The sequence below is a fragment of the Capricornis sumatraensis genome, chromosome 14 (genome assembly GCF_032405125.1).
Source record: "Capricornis sumatraensis isolate serow.1 chromosome 14, serow.2, whole genome shotgun sequence".
Taxonomy (NCBI): domain Eukaryota; kingdom Metazoa; phylum Chordata; class Mammalia; order Artiodactyla; family Bovidae; genus Capricornis; species Capricornis sumatraensis.
Window position 1 is genome coordinate 34,146,299 of NC_091082.1, and position 16,743 is coordinate 34,163,041.

The 16,743-nt window shown below is 52.3% G+C and overlaps 1 protein-coding gene across 2 annotated transcripts in view; it reads right to left on the minus strand.

Moving 5' to 3' along the window:
- Positions 1-8,962: 8,962 nt before the first annotated feature.
- The window catches only part of SUSD4 (sushi domain containing 4), a 132,822-nt gene continuing 125,041 nt past the window's right edge, over positions 8,963-16,743 (minus strand). For both annotated transcript variants that reach the window (XM_068986428.1, XM_068986430.1), the window contains 4 exons: positions 14,885-15,076; positions 13,650-13,794; positions 10,032-10,414; positions 8,963-8,991 (listed from right to left, as the gene is read on the minus strand). In XM_068986428.1, coding sequence (XP_068842529.1) covers positions 8,963-8,991; positions 10,032-10,414; positions 13,650-13,794; positions 14,885-15,076 — 749 coding nt within the window. The remainder of the gene's footprint in view (positions 8,992-10,031; positions 10,415-13,649; positions 13,795-14,884; positions 15,077-16,743) is intronic.

Sequence of the window (16,743 nt, forward strand, 5' to 3'; positions counted from 1 at the left end):
AGGTGACCCTGTGAAACCAGTGTTAGGAGCCCGTGTGGAACTGCGGAGTTTGGAACAACCCTGAGGCTGGAGATGCCCACCTGAGACAGTGCTTGGTCAAAATAGAGAAGATGGGGCTGGGCCCCACGGACTTGTGAATTCAGTGTCGATGGTAGACGAGCACGGGGTTCAGTTACTAAATAGATGACTTGTCAGCCCTTAGATACGGAAGTGGCAGCAGATAAAAATCACTGTGAGAGCCGAAGTTAACAGAGAACAAGTTATGCCAGACCGACTTCATTCCTCATTCTGACTTTGCCCTGCCAGCCTGATTCCATCCTTCTTTACGGCTTTGCCCTTCTGATGGTCTCGGGGTGGTGGAGGGGGACCTGCCGATGATGGCTTTCTTTGAGTATCTGCTCCCATTTCTCCCGACATTCATGAGGACACTTCTGGAAAATGAGCTGGATGATACCAGGGTGGGCTGCTTTCTGATGCACTGAAGACCTGAGCCCCAAGGGCCGCCTTTAGCCACGACAAGCTCAGTGGGAGTCTCAGGAGGGAAGTGGAGACGGTTCAGGAAACAAAGAGGAAAATGTCACCATGACCTGACTGAGGAGAAAGCAGACGCCATCGAGTGGGCAGGTTTAATTCCATGTCTGGGATATCAGGGCAGGGAGCCAATGGTACTGTCTGGGTGAAACATTAATGGTAAGAGCATCTCTTTGAGTGTGTGCTCCAGGTCAGGCATGACTTGAATCACTGTACCCGGATTCACTCATTATAACAAGCCTATGAGATAAGTCTTATTATTTTCCATGTTTTACACTTGGGGAAACTGAAGCAGAGAAAGGTCATGATCAGCAGACTGATGAGACTGAGTTAGGCTGAGACTATCCTCTACACTGGGGAAGAGCAGCTAGTGTGTGTACGTAAAGATGACCCTCTGAGCTCCTATCCCCACTCCGGGAAACCTTCCCTGGCCCCCCAGATGGGGCTGGGGGCCATGCCACATACTTGCCAGGCTGCACATCCACCTGCTTTATCATTTCCTGTGTGTACGTGTCGTCTCGTGCATTTAGGGACCCTCAGGTGCAGCTCGGTAAGGTTTCAGGGGCCCTCATTAATACTGATGAGAAGGTGGACAGGACTGGAGAACAGAGGGCTGGAAAAAGCTACTAAGCAGGGAGGAAAGAAGGAAGTCCTGGGGCCCTGGCGCCTGAGCGTTGGCAAAGGTCTGCAGGGCACGTGGGCCCCAAACTCAAGGCCAAAAGGATGAGGTGATGTAAGCAAGATGCTGTCATCCCCCAGAATGTGGTCTTGAGGGAAGCTGTGGAACATTCTCTCTGAAGTCTTTGGGTGGCCCGGGGAGGGGACCTGGTGATAGACTCCCTGGCCTCTCACATTCTTCTCCAGCCCACAAGCCAAGAAGCGCCTTTAAAAGCAGCTGCCTTCCCTATCCTTTTAAAAGCACAGAGATCTAAAATACATAAAGGAGACTTACTTGCGTATTTCTGAGTCTGCTAAAAGAGAAGCTACTCTGCTAAGGCTACATACAGTATGATCCCAACTATGCAACATTCTGGGAAAGGTAAAACTATGTAGGCAATGTCAATAGAAAGATCAATGGCTGCCAAGGGTTCAAGGGAAGGAAGGATGAATAGGTGGCACACAGGGGATGTTCAGGGCAGTGAAACTGCTCCGTGTGACACTGTCCGGGAGGACACAAGACATTGTGTATTTGTTCAAATACAGAGAATGGGTGACCCCCAAAGTGAACCCTGATGTAAACTATAGATTTTAGTTAACCTGGAATGTGAAGTCAAGTGGGCCTTGGAAAGCATCACTATGAACAAAGCCAGTGGAGGTGATGGAATTCCAGTGGAGCTATTTCAAATCCTGAAAGATGATGCTATGAAAGTGCTGCACTCAATATGCCAGCAAATTTGGAAAACTCAGCAGGGGCCACAGGACTGGAAAAGGTCAGTTTGCATTCCAATCCCAAAGAAAGGCAATGCCAAAGAATGCTCAAGCTACCGCACGATTGCACTCATCTCACACGCTAGTAAAGTAATGCTCAAAATTCTCCAAGCCAGGCTTCAGCAATATGTGAACTGTGAACTTCAGGTGTTCAAGCTGGTTTTAGAAAAGGCAGAGAAACCAGAGATCAAATTGCCAACATCTGCTGGCATCCGCTGCATCGAAAAAGCAAGAGAGTTCCAGAAAAACATCTACTTCTGCTTTATTGACTATGCCAAAGCCTTTGACTGTGTGGATCACAATAAACTGTGGAAAATTCTGAAAGAGAATTTTCTTAAGAGAGAGCCTCTTAAGAAACCTATATGCAGATCAGGAAGCAACAGTTAGAACTGGACATGGAACAACAGACTGTTCCAAATAGGAAAAGGAGTACGTCAAGGCTGTATACTGTCACCCTGCTGATTTAACTTATATGCAGAGTACATCATGAGAAATGCTGGGCTGGAAGAAGCACAAGCTGGAATCAAGATTGCTGGGAGAAATATCAATAACCTCAGATATGCAGATGACACCACCCTTATGGCAGAAAGCGAAGAAGAACTAAAGAGCCTCTTGATGAAAGTGAAAGAGGAGAGTGAAAAAGTTGGCTTAAAGCTCAACATTCAGAAAATGAAGATCATGGCATCTGGTCCCATCACTTCATGGGAAATGGATGGGGAAACAGTAGAAACAGTGGCTGACTTTATTTTTCTGGGCTCCAAAATTACTGCAGATGGTCATTGCAGCCACGAAATTAAAAGATGCTTACTCCTTGGAAGAAAAGTTATGACTATCCTAGACAGCATATTAAAAAGCAGAGACATTACTTTGCCAACAAAGGTCCATCTAGTCAAGGCTATGGTTTTTCCAGTAGTCATGTATGGATGTGAGAGTTGGACTATAAAGAAAGCTGAGTGCCAAAGAATTGATGCTTTTGAACTGTGGTGTTGGAGAAGACTCTTGAGAGTCCTTTGGACTGCAAGGAGATCCAACCAATCCATCCTAAAGGAGATCAGTCCTGGGTGTTCACTGGAAGGACTGATGTTGAAGCTGAAACTCCAATACTTTGGCCACCTGATGAGAAAAGCTGACTCATTTAAAAAGACCCGGATGCTGGGAAAGATTGAGGGCAGGAGGAGAAGGGGGCGACAGAGGATGAGATTTTTGGACGGCATCACTGACTCAATGGACATGGGTTTAGATGGACCCCAGGAGATGGTGATGGACAGGGAGGCCTGGCATGCTGTGGTTCATGGGGTCGCAAAGAGTCGGACACGACTGAGCGACTGAACTGAACTGAACTGAGCTGAACTGAAGGTATCAATTGCCGCAGGTGGGGACTTCCCTGGTGGTCCAGTGGTTAATGCTCCCTGCTTCCACTGTACAGGGCATGGTCCCATCTCTGGTTGAGGAATTAATATCCCATATGCTGAGTGACATGGCCAAAAACATTGTGGCCAGCATATCACAATAATGCAGATGTTAATAGCAGCAGAAACTGCCCTGAAAGAGGTGGGATATAGGAACTCTATACTTTCCATTAAACTTTTCTGTAAACCTTTGACAGCTCAAAACAAACAAAGTCTATTAAAGAAAACACAGATGTCTGTCCACACCAGCAGCATAACCAGGAAATGTTGGTGGTACATCCTTGTGAAGTCATGGGCATCTGAAAACTACGGGGAAGGGCAGCCTCGTCACTGCTGGTGACAGATGTAAAAACAGGCACAGCCAGTGCGAACCTGGCTCATATCTGCTTCCTTCCGACCCCCACCTCCGAAGTGCACAAAGGGTAAGCCTGCCTCTTGAAGGGACAATGCTTCACAGGTGTAAAGAAATCGTGGGCAAAACCAACGTAATAGATTTGTTTGGGCTTTTAGTTGCCTCAAGCCATCATAGCGAGATGGACTCCATGAAGGCACACTGGCATCTGCTTCTGGCCAAGGGGTCCAGGCAACCACCATAGAAGGCCGTGTTACGGTCGTGTCTCTTGTTTCCTACCTTGACTGCAGAGGAGGCTGCAGAATTTCTAGAGGGTGGACCCCCTCCTAAGGGGTTGCTGGGTGGGGGAAAGCTCCTGGGCTCCAGGTGCTCCATGGGAGGGGAAGCGGGGAGGGGGTGGGACACTGTAGGTGAGGGAGGGGCGGGAGCGGGCGCTGCTAAGGGTGATCCTGGGATGGGGCTGGGTGACATTTGACTCTGAATTTTTTTTAAAAGTCAGGAAAGAGAATTTCACCCTGTCACAGCTGGAAGGGCTCTTTGAGACCACCAGCACCCTCTTAGGGTGCTGCTGAGGAGCTGAAGGGTGTTACCTGTCCACACCTGCAGCAAGGTGTTACCCTTCCCTCCTCCCCCCGCCAGCCTCTCCTCAAGACCCGGTGGGTGGCGCCTTCATCTGGATTCCAATGTCCTGGACTCCTGGGCATGCCCCACAAAATTGAGCGGGCCTGCAGAAGACTCTCAGACCCGCCCTGCCCCATCTCACTCCACCACTTCCTGCTTCACACCTGCCCTGGCTTCCCACTCCCTGAAGAGAGCCATCATCTGCCTCCCTCACGTGGCACCAGGCTCTGGCGTCTGGTCCTGAGTTACCTCTCCAGCTCCTCACCACCCGCGTGCCTCCAGGCCCCCGAGCACAGACCTCCTCTCCTATTTTCCCACCCTCAGCCCTCCTGTATCTCAGCACAGGCCTGTGCTCCTCTCCCAGCTTCCCTGAGCACTCCTCTCAGCCTGCTCCCAGCCTGAGGGCAGCCTCTGAGAGCCCAGTTCTGGGTCAGGTGTTCGGAGCTCCGGGTTTCTAGCTGCCAGTTTCCCAGCCCTTATTTCCACCGGACTAGAGTGCACAGAAACTGCCTGGCCTGTAGCAGGCTCTTAATAAATATTTATTGACTGAACAGGGTCTATACTCTTTTGAGCTCCAAGAAGACAATATTAATCTCTTTCCCGCAGACTCTAGCCCATTCCCCCTTGTCCCAAGCTCTTTAAGCATCTGCCGGAGTTCAGATTTCTCTATCCCAGGGTCTTGGAGGACCAGGATCCAGGATTCTTAGAGACCCTGAACACATGGGACGAGGTGCTAAACAGGGCAGGTTCGGCTTCCATGCAGGCAGCTGGGACCTCCTCTGGCCACTTAACAGTGTGCACTGCAGGTTCCCAGGGACTGATTTCTAGTAGTTAAACAGGACCCAGTGAGGCTGCACACTCTGTGTTAAGTTTTATGGTTTCAATGCGACAGTGTTCAGCATCCGCCTTCTCCGACAGGTAAATGCTGCTCCCCGGGGCCCGTTCTGCCTGCGAGAGAGAGCAGGCATCTTTCCCAAGGACTTTCTTCTCTAGCACTTTGGAGATGCATGGGCATTAACTTTTATGCTTCAAATCCAAAATAGACAATAAAATTAGGGAAGCAGGTTACTGTTAATCTACAGGGCTGCCTGTGGAGGTGATCTGAGTCCTTCAGAGTCCTTGGGGGGAATTTCTGAGGTTGTCCTGCCCTCCCTGAGCAGAACTTGAATGTTCAGAGAGGGCTATGCTGGGAGGGAAGGCAAATGCCCAAAGCATGAACTGACCGCTTCCCCTGGCACAGCAAACTTAGGTATAGAAACCAGAGAGGGGCTCCTAGTAGGAGGGTCTAGGGGAACAGGGTGGCACATGCTTAGTACACCCACTGGGGGCAGCCCAAACCAGCAAAGTCTGCAAACAATTTGGAGGGTGGCTGGGCCATGGTGGGTCAGTGGTGCCCAGGGATGCACAGAGTACATCACCCATGTGACACCCTCTCTCACTCTGGGTGACAAGTGGGGGGCAGAGGCCATTTGTCAGATGTCTGCTGTGTGCTGTGACCTTACACGAGCTGTCACCCTCGCCGCAGCCCAGCAGGAGGGTAGAGGGACACCACCTCTGCAGGAAGAAACTGAGGTAGGGGTGGGGGGCAAGATCTCCTGCAAGTCCACGGACTGTTAGTGGCAGGGGCAGGTTTTGAGGCAGGTGGTGGGTGTGTACCAAAGCCCTTGCTCTCCCAGGACACTGCACCTGCTCTTCAGGGCATGCCCTGTGACCTGGGCATCCCAGGAGGAGGGCTGCCTAGCACGGCCAGGTTGGAAGGAGGGAGCAGAGGAGTGGGAGAGGCCCCTGCACCATTCCGCTCCTCACCCACCCTGCAGGCTGGGCGAACCTCTGCATGTCACTCCCCACCAATCACCCCGTTCTGCTGTGTGCTCTGGGGCCAAATGCCTGACCCTGTGCCAGCTGCTGGGATGGGTGTAATTAGATGGAAAAGGCTCTAAAGAGCCCATGCCAGCCAATCACAACCTTGCAATTAAAAAAAGCTACATGGAAGTGACGTGTGAAGGCGTCCTGTGACTTCTACTGGGTGTGCCTATGACAGGAGCTGGTCAGCTGGAAAACTGCTGGCCTGCAGCTCCTTCCAGCATGCACTTGTGTAAATACCACGGGCTGACCCCAGGAACACCCTGGGTTCTATGTCGTGTGCTTCTGAGCTGGGGTAACTCCCTCCGCCAAAGCAGAAAGCACTTTCGGGGGGATGGTTTTCTCCCACACCATCCCTCTGGGCACCAGCTGTCAACACGGCCCAGTTTGTTTTTGTATCTCCTAATTCCCGGGGGGAAGCAGAAGAAAGATGGAGTCCATTCATACCCAGAGGGCGTCTGGGGCTTTGACATGCAGAGCCAGAATCATGGCATGCTTAGGGTATCATGAGGATTCTTCCTTGCCATGTTAAGTTTATTATAATGAAAAAACACTCACAGTAAAGGGTGAGTGAGACTAATGCGGCAGCCACAAAGGGATGAGGTGGGGGTGGGGGGGGGCGGGTGGATCCAGGTCATTTGGTTGGAGGCTGACACTGTTGCTGAGCAGGCATTTTGCCCCTACCAGCCTCTGTGCTTAGAATGATGTGGACACTAACACCTGGACGTATGTGGCACCTGAGCTACCTGTCTCCCAGAGGCCGGAGGTGGGGGACTGGAGAGGCAGCCCTGTGCTCAGCTCACGAGCTGTGTGCTGCAGCTCTCTGCTTTGGGAGGAAGAATGTTTTCTGGGAGGAGGCGAGGCCAAGCCTCAGAGACAGCCCCCACCCCCGACCCCGCCCTGGCTTCTTTGGTGGGAAATAAGCACTTACCTGGTAGTCTCAAGGCACACCCTCAATTGGGAGTGAATGGCGGCGGGGAGGAGACAGTGTGGTGTGAAAGCTGAGACCTAGCCCACAGGGATCCCAGGAAGGCTGCAGGCGGTGGGGCTGGTGGTGGTCAGGGGGCTTTCCACAGTGAACTCTCAACTCCCCTCTCGCTCAGCTACCCAAGCCATCAGTGTTTGAGCCAGCCATGTGGAGTTTAAGCATGAAGCTCGTGAAGACCACCCTCAGCACTAAACAACGTTATGATTACCAGACACCTTTATCCAGGTGCCCAGCTCGCGGTTGATGCTGGGTCAGGCACGCCCGTTGCCGCTCACTCCCTCTTTCAGCCTCTGGTGTGCTGTCTCCAACCCCATTCCCCCGGATCACTGTCATTGCCCCTCCCTGCCCACCCAAATCCACTCCACTATTAAAGTCACGCTTCAAACTGTCATTTTCTTTTTAATTTTTAATCAGTCTGTGTCAAGAAAAAACAGGATTTGATCAAGCTTCCAGTTCTCACCACTCTGTCAGCATAGCAATTTTATGGATTAAAAAAAAAAGAGTTTTGTTTGTATTTGTCTGAAACCCAGAGGAGAAAAAGAATCAGCTCCACAGATTAACATGTATTTGAAGAGACATTTCGGGACTCGGGAAATGTGTTTATCGATCATTTTTTAGGAACGACACCCAGCGGGCCCCAGAAGGGCACAGTGGGTGTGCTGGACGGACTGATGGGTGAGGCAGCCAGGGAACCCCCGGAGCAGGAGGGCAGAGCAGCCCATCTTTGGAGCCTGCGGGCTTTGCAGGACAAAATAAAAGGGGTAAAATAATTCAACCTCATACTTTACCTGGAGGAGGACAAATGTGTTTCCAGATAGAATTTCTGTTTTGGAAAATTAAATCTGGCTGAGTTTGGGAGCGGGGGCAACAACTCTTAATAGTTAAAAGGTGAGGGGCTCACAACTGAGATAAACTGTCAAGTGGAAGCTTTTAAAAATGCCGAAACAAAACATTACCTTGGTTACTTCTCCACCATGAGGTGTATTTGAACACACTCTGACCATGTGTAAAGTCACAAGGTTTAGCCAATGCCGTGGATCCATGTGCTAGACCACGAACACAAATACGATATTTCACCAAAGGACAGCGCGGAAGACAGGTACTCTGCCTTTTGGAGAAATTTCCAGAAAGCAGAGTCTGCCTGGAGTCTTTCCTTTCCATTCTCGGTGGAACTGCCACGTCCCGCTTTGATCTTGCCTTGAGTAGGGTTGTCCAGCCAAGAAAGACTGTCCGAGGGACACTCGAGAACCTTCCTTTGGGAGCCTGCAGGGGGCGCTCTGCTGCTCTTCCAGCAGCTCAACACAGACTTCCCGCAGAGGCTGAGCCATCCGAATCTGGAGTCCAGAGACAGTTTGAAGCGGATTTTAGTAGCGATTTAGGTAATGTGACATGCTTTCAGAGGAGGTGGGTAGTACTCGTAAGTCGGTGGGAGGTGGAATTTGGTGGATATATGCGTGGAACCGTCTATCCCATGTTGGGCAGCACGACATGCCCTTAATACCTTCATCCAGGACTGCTCAAGGTTCCCTCTCATCCTTCTGTTCCTCACTGGTCTTGGCAAATCCTCAAGTCTCCTTTTAAAGCACTGCCGCTGCTGTTGTCAGCCTCGCTCTTGAGTCCGAGATGCACAGTATGAATCCCTGTCCCCATGTTGTTGATAGATTAGAAAACTTGTTCCATCCCCCCAAGCTCTGTCCTCCAGAGGCCTCACTCCAAGGTACACGGTTCCCATTCCCAAAGGGGTAGCAGAATCATCAGGACTTTTTCCAGTTATGGATCTTCTTCCATTAGAGGGATCTCTGTAAAAAGAGATGGTTATTAAACTGCAAAGAAAGAGATGATTATCATACTAATACACTGAAAAATACTGTGAAGATCTGGAATTGTGAGCCTCAGTAAAAGAGAGTTCCTACTTCCCTGGTAGCTCAGACGGTAAAGAATCTGACTGCAATGCAAGAGACCCAGGTTCGATCCATGGGGTCGCAGAGAGCCGGTCACGACTGAGCAACACACACACACAAATCAGTAAGAAGAAGATAATGCTGAGTTCCACATATCAGTTAACAAGCAAATAAGCCAACACCTCTGTACATCATTAGCTGGAAAGCCTCATATCCAGCTCATAAAAATTAAACTGTTAGGCTTCAACCGTGTGTCCTAATGGTAAAGGTTACAAGTTCAAGTAGAGTTCTCTATGGGGAACCAGAAGACCCCTGTGTCTACATAGTTAATGTGACGTACTGCCAATATAAGCTGGAATCAGTGCTTTCATTTGTAAAGTGGTACTGGCACTCCCTCCCCTGGGAAACGAGCCCTATTTAATCTGATGCATTTTTATTATGTTACCATGATCTGCAACCTGCTTTTCCTTGCAGCAGCAAGGAAGTAGTGGTACCTTCCTTCTGCTTCACACCTGGTAAACTTAGCCTGTATGTACCCAGAACTTCTCTGGGGTGGGCCCTCGTGCCCAGATGTAGTTCTTCCCTTTCAGCACGCATGTGTTACCTTGATCCTGAGCACCACTTTCAGAAGTCCTGCCTAATTAAGGGAGCGAGAAGGAAAGCATCCTGGATTACACGGATGCTATGAAAATCAAGTTCCACCCACCCAGCCTTTCTACTCTGGATGGCTTGGAACTCTTTTGTGCCTCCTGAAATTTTGGCTGATCACTTGTGAGGTGATGATCCTTCCTTCCAATAACTGGCCTTGCCCACAGCCTCTACGTACAGCATGCAATTTCAGCTGAGAGAGAGGGAAGGTCTGATTTGACTCTGAGCTGGGAGCAGGGTGGGGGGGTGGGATGTGCCAGGGTGGCTTGGACCTCGGGGCTGATGCTTACCATCTGCAATATCGATGCCCGGGCTGGTGGATGCCACCTCCCCCGCCGTGCTGGGAGCTGTGTCAGGGTTGTCGGAAGCGGGGCGCGTGCCCCCTTGGCACGTGGGAGGTGAATATAGACTCTGGAGCAGCTCCGAAGAGCCTGAGACGCTGTCGCAGGTCTCTGACTCCCCCGGGCCTGTGTCTGTGTCCCCTGAGCCGGGGTATGCTGGGGGGCTCTGGTCGTCCACGGGTAAGGGGCAGCCCTGGCCCACAGAGGCCAGGTACCCGGGGCCTAAGGCACTGAAGCCGCCGCTCACAGCCTCGTCATAGGACGGGAGCATGACGGGCACGCCATCTACTACCACGAAGTCGGGGTCACTGCTGGAACTCCTGGGAGGTCCCCTGTGGAGAGCAAAGTGGTGCCAAGGTGACCGGTCGCCCCAGGAACGAGGCCACAGTGCTCACCCACTGCAGCTGGGGTCCTCAGGGCAGCGGAGCTGGTGGTGCAGGACTCGCAGCTGCCCTGCTGGGTCCCCTCCAGCAGATGGTGCATCCACCAGGGCCACACTCCAGACGGGACAGGCTTTTCTTCTCCTCACTGGCCCCTGCCCTCCACCTCCCCTGCCCTCCTCCGGGCTCCATCATCTCCTCGTGCTATAAACTCGGGGACAGGGGACTATGTGGCCCAAGGTGCCCCTGCAGTGTCCCCTGCTGGAAATGGAATAGCATCATTAAGAGCTTGGGAAAGCGTGGACCTTAGGTGCCCCTGTGAGTTAGCGCTGCACTTGGGATGCTTCCTGTTTGTTTTCTGCTGAGGTCTAAAACTCACTCATTTTCAGTCAAGACAGAGAAGCAACAACAATGGAAAAAAAAAGAAGGAACTCTTTCCAGGTTTGTGGGCTCACAGTCACCTGAACCTAAGCTTCACCATGCTGCCCAGAGTGGGGGTTCCCTTACCCTGCCATGCACTCGGCTCTGGCCTTGCCCTTGGTCTCCAGTCCCCTGCACCTTCCAGACCTCAGGTCTGAGGCCGAAGTCTCAGCTCAGCTGACCTCTCTCTGCTCCTGGGCCCTAGAGGAACTGGGGTGGCTAGTAAGTGGCCAGTGGGACTTGGTTCCTTATCTTCTCTGCTGGGAACTGGTGCTGAGGGATGTGGCCAGAAGGTGAACTATCAGGAAGAAGGACAAGTCAGCTGGGTGGGCAGGCCATGAACTCCTGCATGCCGGCCTCTGCAGGAACTCCTCTGAGGACTAAGAGGCCTGGATGCTGGCGTGTGGGGCAGAAAACGCATCAGGCTGTCTCTCTTTCTGACACTTGAGGCCACTGGCGTTTTGGAGCATCTTGCTTGGAGATGCTGGCAGGGTCCCCTTGTTCCACCACCCTTAAGGCCACACAGAGACAGGGGGAGATTACAAAGCCCATACTCCACACCCAAAGATGGGAGTTGGGAGGCAAGGAAGAGTCTGCTTCAAATCGGGGTTCTCTCCCCTTCCGTGGCCCTTATGAGTGGATCCTGGATCCGCCGAGCTCCCCTACTCCCCAGCCTGCACAGTCTCACGCTGGCCTCTTGTCTCACTCGGGCCTGCCTACCTTTTCAGTCCCTTTCAGCTGCAAGCTGCCCAGGTCAGGCAGACCCCAAGGATGCCTCTGTTCTCCGTTCTCCCCACAACCACAGCTCTTGGCAGGGCACCCATGAGCCGTCAGCTTCTCTCTCGCTGGTCCCAGCCCCACAGACTATCAGCAGCATCTCTTCATAGTCTACGGCTCTGGGCCCAGGAGAAAAACAAGCAAAGACCCCTTCCTGGACCTGCCTGGGAATCTTATGATCAATTTGCATAGCTGAGACCAGTTTCCACACAGCTAGAGAGTAACCTACAAAGGAAATATTCAAGGAATTAAAAAAAAAAAAGTAGAGTGAGTGTTAGGGATCATTTAAAAAAAATCTTAATATTTACTCCGTATCCTGGAAACTCGGTTCCCAAGCCTATGTAGAAAAATAGCTCTATAGGCCACATTCAAATACTCCATGTACTACAAATGACAGTATGTAGTTCAGCTTTCTCCTTGTAACCCCTAGGCCTTCTTTAGATAGTCTAATTGCTCAATGATAGAACACGGTCTCTTGGCTCATAAATAATGTGAGGATGGAGAGTGCAGGTGACGGGTTCGAGAGGAAAGAAGGCTCTGGCACTTCAGCAGGGGCTTGGCTGTGGCCCCAGGATGGTGCTCACACACTCTGTGCCCAGCAAGGATGCAGGGGGCCCTACCCCCACCCCCACACCTAGCACAGCTCTGAGGCTGGAATAGTGGGGTGCCTTCAGGTCATGGGGCCCCTGCAGCCAGGGGGGGAGGGTGCAGTGCTCTGTGGGATGAGGCCGTCCTGAGGGCGCGAGGTTGAGGGGAAAGGCGGGATGCTTTCTCCAGCAGCCCTGCTTGCTTCTCTCCCCTGTGCCCGGCTGGGAGTGTGAGCGTGGGTTTTCCTGGAGGGCCGAGTGGGAAGTGGTTAGTTCTGGAAGCTGTCTTTGCTGGAACAGTGGTACACATGCCCCCAGAGGCCAGCCTGTCCCTGTGGGCAGAAACACATGCCCTTGACTGAAGCCTGAGGTCCCTGTGTGAGAAGACTCTGACGTGGGCACAGGAATCCATGGGGATATGTGATGCCTTTGTGAATCAGGGAGCCCTGGCTAACATCCTGTGATGTTCGGTGCCTGCCTCCTTTCTCCTCATGTTCACAAGCTCATCCGGGTGCTTCCTAAAGGACTTCTTTCAGGAACGGTGATCTGCCAACAGCAGTGCTGGGTGGCTCTTGGTTTTGCAGGGCGTTGGCATGCTTGGTTCGGGACAAGTGGCCGGCACCAGAGGAGAAGGGCCACAGCCGCCCCGGGCACTGAGAGGACCAGACCCCCCTCTGAGGGACTTTGATAGACTCCTCTTGGTGATAACGGGAGCGAGGATGAAGACACTGAGCCCAGCTCACTGGTGCAGCCGAGGAGGATGGAGACCCACCCCACCCCGACTCCACCCCTGCCCTCAGGTCCCACTCCGAAAGCTCAGATCCCACCTGGAGGCAGAAGTGCACCAGCCCTGCTCTGACCCCCAAAACAGAGCCTTTCTCCTTCCTGAGACTTGCTGAGGTTTTGCACACCAGTTTGGAAACTCTGCTGGGTCACGCACCTTGGACCTCGTTCCTAATTAGTTCTGTGTATTTCTTATCCTCCTTCGTGGCCTGGAAGCTCTAAGGTACATAACTCGAGAGCCACAGGCACATAGTGGGCAACGGGGGTGCCCCTAGGGGTGGGGAGGTGTGGGGCATGCATCTCCAACTCTGCTCCCCTTCTCTGCACCCTGTACAAGGCCCGCCTTGAGAATGTCTAGCCAGGGAAAGAGGGAGATAGGGGTTCATGCTTGGGGGGGGAGGGGGAGAGGGGGGGAGGCGGAAAGAGGGAAATGAGTCTGTCTCCACCTTGCAGAGAGACCCCAAAACCTCGCAGGAAAGCATGCTGGCTTCCTCCCCCTACTCCCCTCAGAAGCTGGGCTCTGCACCCCTTGAGGCTGACCATCCTTTCTCTGTTGCTCCAGGTGGCTGAGCTGCGCCCGGCCTGGGTGGCTATGGGCTGCCCAGGGCTGCGGCACTGACCTGGGGGGAAAGTGGGCCTTGAACTTGGTCTGGAACATTCTGGCCAGGATGACGAGCAGCAGCGCCAACAGCACGCTGGTCGCCGTGAACGCCACGATCTTCCATGTGGTCAGAAGGGTCTCATGGGTGCTGGGCCACGTTTGCTCTGCCGGGAGAGAGAACACAGCGGCTGTGAGGCTGCCGGGCTGTGCTGGTGCTGGGGTGCCCACACACTGATGGCTGGGTGGGCCCCCTCTCCTCCATGGGTTCACATGAGCATTGGTGGGCCTCCACGTGTGCTGTGTGAGCAAATGCTTCCCCCATGTGCCACATCCAGGGGGAAGGTGTGCAGCCATCACCCCAGCTTGGGGCAGGCGGCTATGGCTATGCCTGGAAAACACTGGGGTGAGCAGGCAGGACCGGGGCAGGCTGGAGACAGTGGTGTGCTGGTGCCCAGGTCTTCACCATGGGGTCCCTACCCTGATGCTCTGAGGCCAGTGGTGAGGATGGTTTCCTAGCCATTTGTTATCAAGTAGGAAGCACTGAATATTCACTAGAAGGACTGATGCTGAAGCTGAAGCTCCAGTATTTCGGTCATCTGATGAGAACAGATGACTCACTGGAAAAGTCCCTGATGCTGGGAAAGATGGAGGGCAGAAGGAGAAGAGGGCGTCAGAGTATGAGATGGTGGAGAGCATCACCGACGCAATGAACATGAACTTGGGCAAACTCTGGGAGATGGTGAGCGACAGGGAAGCCTGGCGTGCGGCAGTCCATGGGGTCGCAAAGAGCTGGACACAACTGGGTGACTGAACAACAGGAAGCACTGAAGCTTGCAAAAGGCTTATGTTTTTGAAAGTGAGAGCAGGTCTTGCCCATAATTATATCATCTGTGTTCTGATATGCATCCGTAAGCATAAGAGAAAGGCAGAGTCTTACATTGCTTGGGTCACACCCTGGGCTTGTGTCCTTGTCAGGGGAAGGGGACAAGGCTGGGAGAAGACAGAGTCCACAGTGGCTGGGTCCTTCCATGGGTGCTGGGGTCTAGGGGCCCCGCTCAGAGGGTCAGCATGTTAACCTGGGTGGTTAATGCTCCCGACCAGGGTCGGGGAGCATCAGCCACACGGTGCCACAGAGATGAACTTCTACATCCTGTTCCTAAACCTGTGTGGGCGAGGAGGGCTGGGGCCCAGGACATGCCACCGGCCGCTGCGTGTGGTCTGAACCTGGTCCCGGGACGCTCTCCACATGCTCACCTGACTTGATGCAGTAGACCTGATAGGATGGAAACCACTCCCCGTACTGGCAGGTGATGTACTTGTAGTCACTGGTGAGGCTGTAGCCGGGGTCGCAGTAAAACTCCACCACAGTTCCGTGGTTGTAGCGCTCGCAAGGTCGTGGGTGGCAGATGAAATCGCCGTGACTCACCATTGGAGGTAGCGGACAGACTTGGGCAGTTGGGGAGAATAAGAGTTTCAGAACCACATGCTTATCCTGTCTGGACCCTCAAAACAGAGATCTAGCTCAGAGGACACCTCACTCGGAGGTGCACTTATACACAAATCATCATTCTAGCAATGCTGAGCTGTCCCCAAGATCGTCCCAACTCCCGTCCCTTCACGTGAGGTCAGACGGAAGCCTGTGACAAGATTCTGAGCACGTGCAGCTGTCATATGGCATTGTAAGTTACATCGTAAAAGAGATGTTCATCTTCCATGGCAAAGAGTATGCCTACCTAATAGATAGCATCAAGCTACTCTATTAATAACACATGCTATTATGTGCCAGACAACCTAGTAAATAAAATTAAGATATTTATGGGCAAAATCGTCACCGAGACCGAGCCTGTTTCTGCAGCTACGGGAGTAATCTGGGACTGTCCAAATCCCTGGGTGTCCCTGACCTGATTTTCAAATGTCCTCCTGGAATTTGGGCAATGACACACAGGCGGCACTGTGCAGGCCCAGGCCACAGCCTCCCCATCACAGACCCCCTGACTAGTGGGGAGGAGGCCTGGGACCTGGGCTTGGTTCTGCCACCAACATGCTACGTGACCTCATAAAGGTCACTTAATCCAACTGAAGCCTTGTTTTTCTCCTCTGTAAAATGGAAGCTTATTCTGCCCTTGATAATTTTTTCTGACCCTCATATTCTATGATTTTTAGGGGGAGAAAAAGTTGCTTTGTTTCCTCTCTTGAACCTGTCAACTACCAATTGGCACTTGCCAAGGGCATTTGCCAGTGACTGAACAACAGGATGGGCATCTGCCGTCTTCCTCTGTGGAGACTGAACCCTGTGTTGCTGCAGCTGCTGACCTTCAACGCCCCCTGAGGGAGTTCAGGGTGGAGTGAGGCACTCTGTGCTCCAGGGAATCTGATGGGACAGGTCTTTAGATAGCTGGGGATCTTCAGGAGCTGACTTCATGATCTCCAGTTCTGCATCTCTTCATATCTAGAAAGGGCTTCCCTGGTGGCTCAGCTGGTAAAGGATCTGTCTGCAACGCAGGAGACCTGAGTTCGATCCCTGGGTCAGGAAGATCCCTTGGAGAAGAAAATGGCAACCGATCCTAGTATTTTGTCTGGGAAATTCCATGGACAGAGGAGCCTGGTGGGTTACAGTCCATGGGGTCGCGAAGAGTCATCCGTGACTCAGCAACTGACACTACCAAGGACACTCTCATATCTAGAAAAGTTCTAGATTCCTTCATGGGGACATCAGCTCCTTGTGACCAGCAGAAAACCTTTTGTGAAGTAAGCGCTTGACTGCATTGAACTCGTCCCTTCACCAAAATCTTATATACTGGCCTTCCCCCACTGCCTGTTTGGAGCAGTCTCTCAGAGCTATCTCCCGGGCTCCAGTCCTCATTTTGCTCCAAATAAAACTTTACTCAAAATTCGCACATCGTGTACTTTTTTAGTTGACAAACCCAAACTCTGGGATGTGAGATAAGAACAGTTCTATCTCTGGATCCAGAAAGATGGTTTCTGTGGACTTGGTGCTTTTTCACCTCTTCCCACAAAGAGCTCTCTTTGCTCAACAAGGGGCACTGCCATGGCCCTTAAACACACCTCAAGAAACAATCACAGCCCAGACCATCGAGGCCAGCTACAAACCC